The 17,167-nt window shown below is 42.9% G+C and overlaps 1 protein-coding gene across 1 annotated transcript in view; it reads right to left on the reverse strand.

Moving 5' to 3' along the window:
- FAM13A (family with sequence similarity 13 member A) overlaps window positions 1–17,167 on the reverse strand; it is a 321,224-nt gene that overhangs the window by 231,333 nt on the left and 72,724 nt on the right. The window contains exons 4-7 of the mRNA XM_082272109.1: window positions 12,808–12,958; window positions 9,762–9,839; window positions 9,405–9,479; window positions 3,608–3,673 (exon numbers count right to left, since the gene is read on the reverse strand). Of these exons, the coding sequence (XP_082128235.1) occupies window positions 3,608–3,673; window positions 9,405–9,479; window positions 9,762–9,839; window positions 12,808–12,958 (370 nt within the window). The remainder of the gene's footprint in view (window positions 1–3,607; window positions 3,674–9,404; window positions 9,480–9,761; window positions 9,840–12,807; window positions 12,959–17,167) is intronic.

Below are 17,167 nucleotides of genomic sequence, written 5' to 3' on the forward strand. Positions count from 1 at the left end.
TCCGTGATCACAAAAAGTGAATCCGTCTTACGGAATGATTCCGTAGCTTTCAGGTATACCCTGATTGCCCGAACCACATCTAAGGAATGCAACGCATGTTCCCGATGATGCTTGGGCTGAGGACACAAGGAAGGTAGTACAATATCTTCATTCAGATGAAAATCTGAAACCACCTTAGGAAGAAAAGATGGCTTAGGATGAAGTACTACCTTATCCCTATGAATCACTAGGTATGGGGACTGGCATGATAATGCAGCCAGTTCTGACACCCTGCGAGCAGAAGTGATAGCCACCAAGAAGGCCACCTTCTGGGATAAAGTAAGCAAGGGAAACTTCCTGATGTTTTCAAAGGGAGGTTTCTGTAGAACCGACAAAAACCAAATTAAGATCCCAGGGCGGTAAGGGCGCGCGGACTGGAGGAGCCAGGTGCCGCACCCCCTGGATGAAATTCCGCACCAAGGATTTGGTAGCTAAAGGCTTCTGAAAGAAGATTGCTAATGCTGAAACTTGACCCTTGATGGTGCTCAAGGCTAGCTTCTGCTCAACCCCTTGTTGCAAAAAGGCCAATATTCGAGTCACCGAATAGGTACGTGGAGGAAATCCTAAAGATTCGCACCACGCAATATAAGTCTTCATGTGTGATAATAGACTTTGCTGGAAGTCGCTTTCCTTGCTTTAATAAGGGTAGGAATGACTGAAGCTGACAAACCTCTGTCCTTCAGTACTTGGGTCTCAATGGCCAGGCCATTAAACCCAGCGACTGTAAAGCATGATGGTAAATTGGTCCTTGAGACCACAGACACTCCCTGAGACGAAGTTCCCACGGAACGTCTACGACTAACATGTCCAAGTCGGCCAGGCCGGCTTGAGGAGGCCAGCCTAGAATTTCTAGGACCACTGGCGCTGATTGGATCTGAACCAGGCGTCCCTAGAGCTATCTGGCCCCGACCATCCGAGAAAGTCTGGTCGTTTTCTGTTCCCACACATTTATCAGATACCTGATAGTTATCAGGAAAGGTGATCTTTTCTGGTTGAACCTCAGGGACCGAAGTCACCCGACTAGAGGCTACTTGGCCTATCTGGTCAACCAGATCCGATTCCTGTGAGGTATCGGGACTAATCTTAGGAAAAGGTAAAGGAAAAGATCTATTCAGGGAACAGTAATTACCGCTTCCTGTAGTACTTAAATGTTGGAAGGGAAGAATCGCACCGGTAGTAGTGGTTAATGCTCGATCTAATGTCCTGAATACCGGTGAAAACGTCCCCCCACCCTGAAACCGGGTGGGGGCGCACCTTCAGGCTGTGTACTCCTTTGCTTCGGGTTTGGCTGGGTTGGTCCTCTGCTTGTCCGACCAGCCCTTCTTGAACCCTCCTGGAGGAGTCTTGCCTTTCCCGCTAGTACCAGCCGGGCGCCCTTTATGGGCGGTAAAGAAAGGTCCTCGCTTGTTGCGAGGTCCCTTAGCTTTAGCAGCCTGTGGCAAAAAAGTGCTCTTGCCCCCAGTGGCATCCTTAATGATTTCATCTAGGTTGGCCCCAAATAGACGATTCCCCTGAAAGGGGAGATTCGTCAAGGTCTTCTTGGAACCTAGGTCAGCTGACCAGCATTTTAACCACAGCACACGTCTGAGGATCACCGCTGCTCAACATCCAGCCCGTCGCCCAGTTCAGCTTTCTTGCTTGAAGATCTCACAGGAACACTGGAGAAAAAAAGCTGTCTAAAAAATCCTTTAAGAAAAAATTCTTGCCAGGACCTAAGATCCCAGCAAGGTATCTAGGTCCTTACTCCTAACTAGACAGAAAATAACTGATTTGCTGAGGCAGAGAGAGAGGATATACCCTCTGGGACTGCCCCTAGGGTGTGGCCAGAGCTTTTTAATTTCCTGTCTAGTCCTGCTCCTGTGGAGGCAACATAACCCGAAGGTGGTGTATCACCGAGGACTACGTCTGTCAATGAGCGATAGAGAAAGCTCTATTTGTGGGAAAAAAAAAAAAAAAAGGACCTCAATTTTATTTAGGTACAGCGTTGCACGACCGCGCAATTGTCAGTTAAAGTAACGCAGTGCCGAATCGCAAAATATGGCCTGGTCATTAAGGGGGAAAAAAAAATCAGTCCAAAAGTAGTTAAATAGCCACTAACAGAAATTTGTGAGCGAAACTGCCATCTGGGCAGACAGATATATCAATCTTGTAAAACCTTGAGAAAGCATATACAGAAGACCACAGCCTTACATGTTATTGTGAATAAGGCTGATGATTAAAAGAATAAAAAACACTGACTGACCTAGTGGAATGCGCTTTAACAGCAAAAAGATACAATATCTTGCAACTCATAGGCCGGCCTGCACAATAACCTGACAAATTGGTGGAGGTACAGTAGCGTTTCCTTGCTGACTACTCCAAGTTGTGTACCCTCAGGGGTTTTTGCCAGGCAATGAACAGGTTCACTAGCCCTACACGTGGTTGCAGGAATTAATTTTGCACGATTCTTATCAACACAGAGTGCTGACAGGGGAATCCCTCCTGCCGAGCACATGTCTGCTCCCGGCACGGGCGGGAAAGCCGTCCCTACTGGGAGTGGACACTAATTATTGCTAGTGGTTATAGCAGCTGCTAGCGATACTGGCAAGTGAATCCGGCAGGCTGATTGTACCCAAGATGATTGATCGATCAACTTGGTACATTCAGCCTGCCCACACGTGGTTGGAATCTCAGCCAGTTCCTGCTGAAGCGGCCAAGATTCAAATAGTCTATGGCCAGCCTAAATGTAATGAACTGGGAAAACTATGGTGTCCCAATTGGAAAGACTTCCAGGATTTCCAATATTTATTACAGGTAATTACCTGACCACGCGCTACCAATAGGTAATATGGATGAAAGGAAATAACACGATGAGGTCCATTTATATATAAAAAAAAAAAATTGTACAGCCATTCATCCATTGAATCTCTATGTACATTCATTCTGAATTCGTGAGAATTGGGCTACAATGAATGTTGTGTAGGCCATTTTCACCTCTGAGAAATTTTGGTATCATGGGCAGTATTTACCACAATATGGCCACTCGATGGAGCTGAGGTGCACTGGAAATACATATGTCTTAGTAACAAGAAATACAATGTAACAAGAAATACAATGTAACAAGAAATACAATGTAACAAGAAATACAATGTAACAAGAAATACAATGTAACGATTCTAGAGAATGCTACGGGGTATTAGTAAATATATGTAATCACCTCCTCCTTTGCTCATCTCCATTACATTGAGAATAGTGGTGATTTGTAGTTCACATTCAAAAACTAGATAAGCCGATAACATTGTTTGAGATATCAGTTCAGCACACAGGAATTTACAAGGATAATGACATTCTGGCAAGATCAATAGTTTTTTTTTTTTTTGTACTTGCAGAAAATGTGCTAAGGTTTAGAATAGAATAATAATGCAGCCACCACATCCAAGGACTAGTAAGCTATAATACATGACATTCTTGGGTTTATAGACTCTTTGAACACCGACTCTTCTATGTACTTAGTGAAGAAATGTTTTCTTTACCTCACTTTACCATGCTCTACAATGTGACATAATATTCCTATTGCGCTCTACCTTACCTTTCTTGGCAATGGAGAGGGAACACTACTACTGCTACAATCATTTCCTGATCGTGAAATGTCATCCTGTTAATATACAACAAAAATGCAATTAAGCCATAAATTACTAAGCACATTGCGATATTTATTTCCAGATGGAAATGCTTTGCATATTGAAAAGTATATATAGCTTAAAGGATAAGTCTAGGCAAAACCTAACTAAAACTAAACCTGCTCTTTGCCATATTCTAAACCTAATCTATCTAACCCTTTAAAGCAAAAATAAATAAATATATCGCTGTACTTACCTTTTTTGCACACAATGCGGTCTGGTCACCAGCGACGGAAGCGGTGTGCAGGAGAGGACCGACAACAGCTGTGAAATTAATGGGAAGTGACGTCACCCATAAACCTACTATCTATCAATAGACTATTGTCGGATGTCCCTCCTGCACCTGCCTCTACACTGAAGCCACCGCTGACAGCTCAGCGTGGGACCGGATCGGCTGCAGAATAGGCAAGTACAGTGATTTTTGCTTTAATGGGTTAGATAGATTAGGTTTAGAATGTGGCCCAGAGCAGGTTTAGGGTTAGTTAGGTAAGGTTTTGCCTGGACTTATCCTTTAAAAGGACCAAAATACCCAGATTTAATCATTTTAATGAATGTGTTTAGGTAAAGTAGAAACAACATTAACAGATAAATGTTTCAAAATCAGAACTAAAAATATTTAGAAGGAAGAAAGATTAGCGGGTATAAACGTAGTTCAGTATTTCTCAACCAGGGTTCCATGGAACCGGAAAGTTCCTCCACAGGTTGATAGGGGTTCCTTGAGCAATGAGCAATTTCTGCCTCTCCGATAAGTTCCCACTGACACCATTGATCTTTTAGCAATCTGTAAGGTGGGAATTATTTCCAATGACCACAAATGTAAGGTGCACTCTTCTCACTGACCATCACACTAATGTATTAAGAGTTGTAGATATAGTAATTTTTAGCAGGGCTTCCCTCAAAAACAGAATGCTATTTCAAGGGTTCCTCCATGTTGAAAAGGTTTGGAATGGCTGGTTTAGTATACACTTAACATACATCTGTACTCCTGTTCAGTCATTTCAGAATTAGAGCAAAAAAAAAAAAAAAACAATATATGACTTACTGCGCCTCCAATCTCAGGCCCGGAAAATTGACACAAACTTCGAACATCTCGAGTTTCTGCACAAGTTTGCATACACTTATACAACAAGCAAGAAAATGCTATGGCTATATCAGTAACAACCTACTAATTCAGGGGGCGTGTCCGGAACATTGATGAGTTGGCTGCATGTGTAAGGAGCTCCTGTGCTGCCGACTCTCTATTCATCTCGTAAGGCATGAAAACACCCAGCAAAAGCGCTTTCAAAACCATGCCTAAACAGAAGCAGCACTAGAAGACCAGGACAAACACCTCTGAGCCAAACATGTATCGCTTTTTTTAAAAACTTGCAGATTCAACTGAAAAATATATTTTTGGGCATAAAATGACAGTAGCCAGAATCAGTTGATTTTGGCTGGACTGGTTGATACTCTAATATCTATTGGTCCCTACTAATAAGTCAACATTAGCCTCTTCCTCTTTGCCCAACCCCCCCCCCCACATTGACATGAACTTGCTGACCTATCTTTCTGCGATCACTATGACGTGCTCTGCAAATTGTTTGCTCTGATGATGGTCAAGTCATGCCTGCTCTAATGTTCCTGCATTCCTGTATCCTGACCCTTGACTGACCCTGCAGCCTGATCTCTTCCTGCCTGCTAGTTCCATCTCCTTTTGCACTCTCCCCGTCGGTCTTGCTCTTAGCTCCCTCTGCCCGATCTTCCATGTATGACACTGGCTCTGTTACGACCACGCTTCGCATTTCCTCTTTTCAGTATATATTTGGTTTTTATAGTTGTTAAATGTTAAATGTGTGTCACTATTTGTTTGCTTTGATTTACATAGTTTTTGGTATATTGCAGGTGCGCTTACATCTATGTTATTTACATATCTTTAAATAATTATTATTTTACGTGTGCCTGGTATTCTCTGTGGCAGTCCACACATTTCTGGTAACACCTGTTCCTGACACAGGCATCGGGAGAACATGCAAACTCCAAATAGTGTCGTGGTTGGGATTCAAACCGGCGGCCCTAGTTCGGCTACATACTCAAGATCCTTTTCCTTATTAGATTTTGCTGGATCCAAAAAAAAGCTGGTTAACTTCTTGTGCATTTACCCCCAACCCTCCATCTTCCCTGGCATATAACAGGTTTCCAAATGGAATAAGTTTAGCATTATCTTTTTTGCCATGCTGGGTACAGTTATCATCTGATAAAGAATTTACAGGTCTAGAGTAAAAGTGATTGTAAAGTCTTTTTTTTTTTTTTTAAATAAATAACAAAAACATGTTCTACTTACCTGCTCTGTGCAGTTAGTTTTGCACAGAGCAGCCCGGATCCTCCTCTTCTCAGGTCCCTCTTCCCTGCTCCTGGCCCCTTCCTCCCATCGAGTGCCCCCCACAGCAAGCAGCTGGCTATGGGGGCACCTGAGCCCAGTCACCGTTCTGGGAGTCCATTCAGTTTAGCCCCTCTCTCCTGATTGGCTAACTGACTGATTGACAGCCACAGGAGCCAATGGTGCTGCGGCTGTATCTCAGCCAATCAGGAGAGAGAGTCCCGGACAAACAAGGAACTCTTACACATCGCTGGAGAGAGAAGGGGTTCAGGTAAGTATTAGGGGTGCTGGGGAGGCTGCACGTGACCTCCGAGATCGTATGCCGGACTGAGTTGTATCACCCGGGTGTCACTTACGGCAAGTGGGTGAGAGACGGATCGGTATCGGGTAGGTGGGAGATGGAGCGGGTGAGAGAGAGCAGTATTGAGTGGATGCCGAACGGAGCGGTATCACCCGGGTATTATCACTTACGGCAAGCGGGTGAGAGATACCGATCTGCCAGCAGATCTGCTAATGTGGAATTGCTTATATCTTTAATTTGTACATATGCGAGTGGCATATTCAATCACATTTGTAAACGGAATTATGCTATGACATCATTTTACCCTTACTTGAGCAATATTTGGAATATCGGCAAAGTTCCAGGGCTGATACAGATATATCGCCAAAAGTCAATATCAGCCCTTGATATATCGGCCTTGCCGATAATCGGTCAATCCCTATTGTTGACACTCCCCACTGACACCACTGACCGTGGAAAGGAATTCCACATCTTTACAGCTCTGACAGTATAGAACACTTTACGTAGTTTAAGGTTAAACTGCTTCTCGTACAACTTCATTGAATGTGCATGTGTCTGTTAGGCGACTGGAAACAAAATAATTTTCTCCCTATGCTAGAATCGCCATTGAGATATTTGTATATTGCAATTATATCCCCTTATAAGTATCTCTTTTCCATGGAGAATAAGTTTAATATTTGTAGCTGTGCCTCATAACTGAGGTCCTCCAGTTCCCTTATTTGCTTTGTTGCCAATCTCTAGACTCCCTACAGTTCTAGCACATCTGTCCTGAGGATTGGTGACCAGAAATGAATGACATACTCAAAGATATTGTCAAACCAGAGTTTTAAAAATTCCTAGAATTATAGTTTTAGCTCTTTGAGTAGATACCTTTTTTGAAACATGCCAATAGTCTATTGGTCTTGCTTTCTTCAGATTGGCATTCCTGAGCCTGTGATCTACTGGAACCCTCAGATCATTTTCCATCCTTGATTACCTCAGGAGGTTCTTCACTTAGCAAGTAACTTGCATTCATATTTTTAACCCCAAGTGCATTACTTTACATTTAGCATTATTAAACCTGATTTTCTACATAGATGCACACTGTTTTTATCAAGGTCTTCCTGTAAACTTGCAAAGTTCTGCTGTGAGGTTATTAATCTGCTTAGCTTTATGTTTTAAAAAAAACACTGATATTGAACTATTTAGATCCACCTCTAAATTATTTATGAACTAAAAAAGAATTGGTCCAAGAAAAAAGGAGGGGCATCCCGCTCACTCCAGACCATTCTGAATAAATGCTATTTATCACCACCCTCAGGATGCACTGCTGTAACCAGTTTTCTATCCAGGTACATACACTGTTATCAATGCCAACTGACCTCAGTTTGTAAATTAAGCATTTATGGGGTAGTGTACCAAATGCTTTGGTGAAATTCAGACACACTACGCCCACAGGCCTTTCTTTATGAAAATAACAGCACACTTCTTTATAGAATTTTAATAGTTGGATTGGCAGGAGCAATCTTTCATAAATCCATGCTCGTTACTACTAATGATACCATTTTAATCAGCAAATTATTGAAAATAGTCCCTTACCATCCCATCAAATAGTTTACATACTATGGATGTTCGATTGACTGGTCTGTGGTTTTCAGGTATATATCTTGGCACTTTTTTTCTATATTAGTACCATGTTATCTTTTTGCCAATCAACTGGGTACCATTCTGGTCAGTAAGCTGTCCATAAAGATTAGGAATGTTGGTATAATAAACTGGCCAAGCTCTTTGAAGAGTTTTGGGTGTAAACCATATGGTCCTGGTGATTCGTTCACAAGTTTTTCCAAGTCTTTTTTGGAATACTGGCTACAGTGTTGTGTTACTAACAATACAGTCTTGTTTATTATACCCCTTCCTTTACTTAGCAAAAACTGAGGAGAAGAATTTATTTAACACAGTTGCCTTAGCCATGTCACTAGTAACCAACTTCCCCCGACTTGCCTTTATGGGGTCTATGTAGTTTGACTTTGCCTTTTTACTATTATTATATTTAAATAATTTTTTGGGGATTCTTTTTACTCTCCACCACTATGGTTTCTTGTGGTCTATTTTTGCTGCCCTGATGGCGCTTTTGCATTTTTTATTGCACTCTTTCTAGTGTTGAAACACAGATGACGATTCCTCGGCCATATATTTTTTTTTTTTCCAAGGACAGTTTTTTTTTAAAAGTAAATAGGTTACATTTTTGATCTTAGCTTTGGTTATGCTTTAAAGTGTACAATTAGAAGAAGGCAACCGTACACCAACTTGAGAGTGATAGTAGATGATTAAAAACTTTTTATTGAAAATCCATAAAATCCAAAAACGACAAACCAGGGACAGGAGGGTAAAAAACAGTTGACGCGTTTCACGAAACTATTTTCGCTTAGTCATAACCGTTATGGTTTGTCGTTTTGGATTTTATGGATTTTCAATAAAAGGTTTTTATCATCTACTATCACTCTCAAGTTGGTGTGCGGTTGCCTTCTTCCAATTGTACAGCTGTCGGGACTATGGACCTAACCTGCACCCTTCTGATGGCTAAAGCAGAAACCTGAAAACAGACACTCAGAATAAGATGCTGGCGCAGTACCATTAGAGAGGCAAGTATGGAGACTTTAGGTCCATACTTTGGGTAAAATACTTCAGAGGAAGTGTAGAGACTTCATCTGTTTTAATAATAGACCTGTAAAAATGCTGATCAGTTTTGTGTGGCTTACTTCTGTCAAAAGTGTTAGTTGGGTGGAGGTTAGGGCTCTCTCTGTGCAGGCCAATCAAGTTCTTTCACCCCAAGCTTGTCAAACCATGTCTTAACACTACATTACCTGTACCCTTACCTAAAAATACCCAAATTAATTGGAAAGTGGGCTGCTGTTCATATAGTGAATTATTTAGCTCAAAAGCTGGTAAACATGTCATCATTTACAAATGCAAACCTAAAAATTTCATATAGACACATCTAGGCTTTACATAAATCTAGATTTCATGCACTTTAAAAGGAAATTTTCAAAAAAATGTCTTCTTTACTTACCTTTAATCTTGGCGATAATTTGGGGCTGTCTAAATCAATATTATTTGTCTTCAATGGCTGCTCCAATGAATGCACCTGTGTCAATTACAGATTATTAACTGTGAAATTACACAGTCATACAGTGGACACTTAGACTCCTAAATAAAACAATTCAGGTGAAAATTAAACTGGGATTTTGAAGTGAAAATGAAACTGCTAGCTGTATGCCTGCCCCACTAGCAACCAAACCGAAGCTATTTTTACTAGACTGTTCACTAAAAGCACTTATAGCCAATGTCTAACTAGTTGCTAGGAGTTTCTGCATATTTCAACTCTGTGCACTATACATAAAACAGTTATTAAACATATTAAACCTACCATTATTCGTGGAGATATAGAAGGAACCTCGATTTCAGCAGACCTTGTTGCAATTACCTGCTTATCTGAATTATATTCCTGTGATAAAGTACAAATACATAATTAATATTTGTAACACTTCACATAGGTTAAAGATTTTCACTTCATAGCTAACTAAATACACTGCTCAATAGAATTAAAGGAACACTTTGAAAACACATCAAATCTAAATGGGGAAAATATCACGCTGGATATCTATACGGATATGGACTGGGCAATGTGTTAGGAACAAAAGGATTCCACATAGGTCTTTGCAGGCAGAGGGCTGCATTCAAAGACCCCCCCCCCCCCCCCCCCCCGAAAATCAGAGTGAAAAAATTATGCAGCAGGCTAGTTTATTTTGCTGAAATATCATTGCAGCAACTCAAAATGGTACTCGGTAATTTATATGGCCCACTCGTGCTTGTACGCATGACTGACAAAATTGGGGCATGCTCCTAATGAGACGACGAATGGTGTCCTGGGGTTTTTCCTCCCAGATCTGGACAAGGGCATCACGGAGCTCCTGAACAGACAGAGGTGCAACCTGGTGGCATCAGATGGAACGAAACATAATCCCAGAGGTGTTCTATTGGATTGAAGTCAGGCGAGCGTGGGGGTCATTCAATAGTATCAATTCCTTCATCCTCCAGAAACTGGCTGCATACTCTTGCCACATGAGGCCAGGCATTCCTGTGCACCAGGAGGGACCCAGGACCCACTGCACCAGTGTAGGGTCTGACAATGGGTCCAAGGATTTCATCCCGATACCGAATGGCAGTCAGGGTGCCATTGTCTAGCCTGTAGAGGTCTGTGCATCCCTTGATTGATATGCCTCCCCTGACCATCACTGACCCACCACCAAACCAGTCATGCTGAACAATGACACAGACAGCAAAACATTCTACACAGCTTCTCCAGACCCTTTTAAGTCTGTCACATGTGCTCAAAGTGTACCTGCTTTCATCTAAAAAAAAAGCACAGGAGGCCAGAGGCAGACCTGCCAATTCTCGTTTTTAATGGCAAATTCCAATTGAGCTCCTCAGCGCCAGGCAGTGAGTACAGGGCCCACTAGAGGACCTCAGGCCACCCTCATGAAGATGGTTTCTGATTGTTTGGTCAGAGACATTAACACCAGTGGCCTGCTGGAGGTAATTCTGCAGAGCTTTGGCAGTGCTCATCCTGTTCCTTCTTGCACAAGAGCAGATACTGGTCTTGCTTGGTTAAGGACCTTCTACGGCCCTATCCAGCTCTCCTAGAGTAACTGCCTGCCTCCTGGAATCTCCTCAATGCTCTTGAGACTGTGCTGGGAGACACAGCAAACCTTCTGACAATGGCACATATTGATGTGCCATCCTGGAGGAGTTGGACTGCCTGTGCAACCTCTATAGGGTCCAGGTATCTTCTCATGCTACCTGTAGAGACACTGACCCTAGCCAAATGCAAACCTGGTGAAAAAAAACTTTCAGAAATAAGAGTAGGGTAAAAAAAATGCCAGTGGCCTCTACCTGTAAAACCGTTTGAGATTGCCTCATTGTTGCCCATCTAGTGCACCTGTTAATTTTATTAACAACAGCTGAAACTGATTAACAATCCCCTCTGCTACTTGATAATAACCAACGAAAATGGTCGCACTCCAACAGATTATAATGATGCTTGTTTATTGATAACCAACGGACAGTCGTACAGGATGCAGAAAGGTAGAGGCGTTTCACACGTAATGTTGTGCTTGTTCACCGCCTACACATGCAAAGAAGCAAAGATCTTTTAAAGGTGCGTACCAAAATTGATACCACACCCCAAACAGAACAGTGCCAAATCACCATCACCTGAGAAAAAATCTTCCCAATGGCATGCATGTAATACAGCTGTTATACATGCTCCTTTGGGGCTTTCATATTGTATGCAGCTTTGAAATATACATATATGTTTTTGGAGATAGGAATTGTAAAATTATGGAATGGATTCCTTTTTTAATAAAAAACACAAAAACAATTCAGAAGCAGCATAGGCATTCAAGCAACTGCTGCAAAGACTGGGTAACAAGATTGTCTGCTGGAAGTCTATCGTCCTAGGTAGACTCACCCATTCACACTTCTTCACCACCACCTCACCACAGGGGATAACTCCCCGTAAGCTCCGATGTTAGACACCGTCTGAATTTATCCGGATGAATGATGTCACTGCACTTCAAGTGACAGTGTTTAGGCCTGCCAATTAGCCGTTCAGGCCCAAGGGCCATCACATGTGGAGGATCAGAGGTTAAAGGTCACATGTTCTCCTATACCTGAAAGGCCTGCCTTGGTAAAAGGAACAGAGTGAGGGGTCCAGAAGAGCAAGGAGTTGCGCATTACCATACAGTGTTTTATGGAAACCCATTCATTTTAAATAGGCTGCCAACACATGGCATACAGGCTTTAACAGACCTGCGCATTTTTTTTATCCAAGGCAGCACACTAAGACACAGAGATGGTTAACATCTGTGTATTGTGGTGTGCTGAACGCAGATATAGGGGCACAACGAGGCCTTTGCCTACATTCCTGGGCTAAAAGGTGTCCCTCATTTCTCATCTCAAAAAGATTACCGGTATTTGACAGCACTCATGAGCACAGGACTATTGGAAAATTATTTTTAATTAGTCAAGAGACAATTTGTCCTCTGAATCTGCAAGGTAACAGGTATTTGCTTAGCAGCCACTTGCAGTCCATTTTCTAAGAAAGCTAAAAGTATTCCACTATGCTGGAACAGGAACACTTTAGCAGCTAATGCTATACATTATGAGAGGTTTGTGAACATTGCAATTACCTGTTACTTTTTATGGACAATGTACAGTATTATATGTGGGCTATTTTTAACTTTTCAAAGCCTCTACGATTATATTATTTTCTTCATAAATCTGGCTTCTTTACCAGTGTTGAGCAGTTTGTGCTTTAAGCATAGGATTTAACACTCATGTATAAATCCCTCGCAGATGAACATCAGAAGAAATAAAGGCTCAAGGTACAGTGAAGTTTTAGGTTTTATTACCTTTACTGTAATTATCCGGGCCATATCTTCACATAAGCCGTCTTTTTCGGTTTGCTCACATTCGAAGAACTTTGAATAATTTTCTAACAGCTTTGCCACAATCTTATTGCATACTTCTTGCTGCTTCATGCCCTCAAAGCCTGCAGACACGCTACAAGAAAAGAAAATAATTCATAATCTTATTAAAAAGGCAGGGCCGGATTTCCATTGCTAAAGTCGGATACCTACTAGTATTACCTCTTCACATAGCCCTAAAGCACTAACTCCAATAATTATAAGTGCTTTCAAAGGCTGGTCATAGCACAATTAAAAAAAGTCCAACTTCTGCTTAGACCTCCATCGGTATGCATAGACACAATACCAATCCACTACAGATCACATCAGTAGTTCACTTAGCTCTTATTTTGGTGAAAAAGCATTATGCTCGATTGCAGTTTTGAATTTTAGTTCTGCCTTCAATACTATTCCACAAATCCTGATAAACTGACATTACTTTAAGGAGTTCAATTTTGTGCAACTGGTTACTGGACTTTTAGACCCCAGCCTGTTAGGAGTCCCATGTGATTTTCCTACATCATCCTCAATACTGGTTCCCACCAAGGGATGCATCTTGAGCCCCTTATTGTACACACTAAAATTTCTGAGCCATGTACAGTAACTGAGCAATCATATTCTGACATTTGCAGATACAGCCGTAGTGGAACTCACTGTGATGAGTGCAAGTATGGGCACGAAGTAGAGAATCGAAGCCTGGCGCAAAGGTAATAATCTCTCCATTAACAAAAAGACAAGGACTTTGGGAGGACCAGCACTACTCCCCCTCCTCTGTACATCAGAGGTGAGGCTGTTGAGATGGACCCTGGCTTAGATATTTGGGACCGCACAACTCTGATAACCTCACCTGGAGCACAATACATCCAGCATAGTGATGAAGGCCTATCAACAGCTTTACTTTTTGAAGAGATGGAAGTGTGCTGGCCTTGGTACTTCAATCCTTCTCTCATTTTAGGGGTGTGTGATGGAGAGCATCCTTACTTCTTGCATTACTGTTTGTTACAATTATTGCTGCAGACATACAGACACTGCAGGAGGTGGTAAAACAATGCAAAAGAAATGTGACCACCAACAATAACAACTTAATATTATGAGGGACTCTGCCCATCCTGCTCACAGACTGTTTGTCCTCCCTTCCTTCATGTGGAAGGTTACACAACATCAGAGCTAGAACCATTGCATAATATATATACACATTTCTTTTATGTGCATTGCTACAAATTGGTATTAGTAATACTGCACTTTGTGATCGTTAGTAATTGTATTTTTATGTATTTAAGTTTACATATTTATTTGACTTTATTACCGTTAACATGAACCAGAGTAGCTATTTTTTCTTGTTTTCACGTACATTTTTTAGAATGACCATAAAAATATCCTAATCTTTGTTCAAGTAACCTTCAGGCTCCATTCATGCCTTGACGATTTGAAACGCGGGCGGAATCGCTGCAATTCTATCCCCGATTCCAAATCGTGAAATGCGTTTGCGATGCCATCACTTCTCCATGGCAACCCAATCGTGCTACTATTTTGTGCAACGCTACCACCCAAAAGAAGCTGCTGCTCTTTTTTGAGTGACAAGCGTTGCGATTTATCGCACGACAACTGCGGCAAAAATCACAGCTCACAATCACTGATTCCGCCCTTTATTCAAATAGCCTAGGTGTGAATGGAGCTTAAACCATGCTGGAAAATCTCTAAAAAATGGATTTTTGTAAAATCTTACCGTAAAATCCTTTTCTCTTAAGCTCATTGACAGATGAAGTCCTCGTTGATTAATAACAACTCGGGTTATACTGCCCTCTACAGGAGTAGGACTAGACAGGAAAGAAAACGTTCTGGCCACACCCTAGGGGCAGTCCCAGAGGGTATATCCTCTCTCTCTCTGCTACAGCAAATCAGTTATGTCACAAAGCAGTGTTTAGAGAATTTAACCCAACCCAACTCAAAAAACAGAGGGGCGGGTACTACGTCTGTCAATGAGCTTAAGAGAAAAGGATTTTACGGTAAGATTTTACAAAAATCCATTTTTCTCTGTCGCTCATTAACAGACGTAGTCCTCGTTGATTAATAACAACTCGGGACGTCCCAAAGCAGTACCACAAATGAGGGGTGGGAAAATGGAAATCAAAATCCAATCTAGAAGGCCCAACCGGTGCCAACTAGAAGTTTTAAAGGCTCATCAATCAAACGATGAGACTCAACTGAAATTCCAACGGAAAAAACCCTCGAGGTAGACCACCGGTCTCCTCAAATTGCGGCCTGCAAAACCTTGCGGCCAAATGAGGCATCCGCCGATGCCATCACATCAACTTTATAAAATTTTGTAAAGGTATGCACCGACGACCAGGTGGCCGCCTTGCACACCTGGACCACTGACGCCTGATGGCGGTAGGCCCAGGAAGTACTGAGCGCTTGAGTGGAGTGCGCCTTAACAGGGAACGGAGGATTCCGACCCTTAATAGAATAAGCCTGTACCACCGTCTGTCTAATCCATTTGGAGATAGTCGCGGCAGATGCAGGCAACCCCTTTCTGGGGCCATCCGTGATCACAAAAAGTGAATCCGTCTTACGGAACGTTTCCGTAGCCTTCAGGTATACCCTGATTGCCCGAACCACATCCAAGGAATGCAACGCATATTCCCGAGGATGATTGGGCTGAGGACACAAGGAAGGTAGCACAATATCTTCATTCAGATGAAAGTCTGAAACCACCTTAGGAAGAAAGGATGGCTTTGGATGAAGAACTACCTTATACCTATGAACCACTAGATATGGGGAATGGCATGATAATGCAGCCAGTTCTGACACCCTGCGTGCAGAAGTGATAGCCACCAAGAAGGCCATCTTCTGAGATAATGTAAGCAAGGGAATCTCCCTGATATTTTCAAAGGGAAGTTTCTGCAGAACCGACAAAACCAAATTAAGATCCCAAGGTGGTAAGGGCGCGCGGATTGGCAGAGCCAAGTGCCGCACCCCCTGGATGAAATTCCGCACCAAGGAATGAGTAGCCAAAGGCTTCTGAAAGAAGATTGCTAATGCTGAAACCTGACCCTTGATGGTGCTCACGGATAGTTTCTGCTCAACCCCCTTTTGCAGAAAAGCCAAGATTCGGGTCACCGAATAGGTACGTGGGGGAAATCCCAAAGATTCACACCACGCAATATAAGTCTTCCATGTGCGATAATAGACTTTGCTGGAAGTCGCTTTCCTTGCTTTAATTAGAGTAGGAATAACTGAAGCTGACAACCCTCTGCCCTTCAGTACCTGGGTCTCAATGGCCAGGCCATTAAAACCAGCAACTGTAAAGCATGATGGAAGATCGGTCCTTGAGACCGCAGATCCTCCCTGAGAGGAGGTCTCCAAGGAGCGTTCGCGACTAGCATGTCCAAGTCGCCCTGACGACCTCGAATTTCCAGGATAACTGGGAGTTCCCTCTATCTCTATCCTGCGGAGAAGTCTCAGCAGCAACTTGAGAGGGGGGGGAAGACGTCTAGTAGCTGATACTGCCTTAGTAGGCCGTTCAGCGCATCTGCTGCGTCCGCTAGAGTATCGCGGGCGCGCGTTACCAACCTCCGCGCCTTCCTGTTGAGTCTAGTAGCTGATACTGCCTTAGTAGGCCGTTCAGCGCGTCTGCTGCGTCAACTAGAGGATCGCGGGCGCGCGTTACCAACCTCCGCGCCTTCCTGTTGAGCCGATATGCCAACAGATCCACCTCCGGGATGCTCTGAAGAAGACACAGATGGTGAAATCCTTGGTGATCGACCTAAGTCATCACCCTGATCTTGTCTGACTGGATCCGAACCAGGCTGCCCTAGAGCTGCTTGGTCCAGGCAATCCGACAAAGTCTGATCGCTCTCTGTTCCCACACATTTATCAGAAACTTGATTCTTATCAGGAGTGGTGATTTCTCCTGGTTGAGCATTAGAGACCGAAGTCACCAGACTAGAGGCTCCTTGGTCTGTTTGCTCAACCGGATCCGATTCCTGTAGGGAACTGAAATTAATCTTTGGAAAAGGTAAAGAAAATGATCTGTTCAGGGAACGGTAACTACCGCTCCCTGTAGCACCTAAATGTTGGAAGGGAAGAATCGCACCGGTAGCAGTGATCGACACTCGATCTTGTATCCTGATCGTATGATCTCCTGAACCCCTTAGTCCGGGATTCAGGAAAGCCCTAGATCTGAACACCAGTGAAGACGTCCCCCCACCCCTAAGCCGGGTGGGGGCGCACCTTCAGGCTGTATTAGCCTTAACTTCAGGTTTGGCTGAGTCGGCCTTTTGTTTGCCCGACCAGCGCCTCTTGA

The sequence above is a fragment of the Pelophylax lessonae genome (assembly GCF_965119305.1).
Source record: "Pelophylax lessonae genome assembly, chromosome: 1".
NCBI classification, from domain to species: Eukaryota; Metazoa; Chordata; class Amphibia; order Anura; family Ranidae; genus Pelophylax; species Pelophylax lessonae.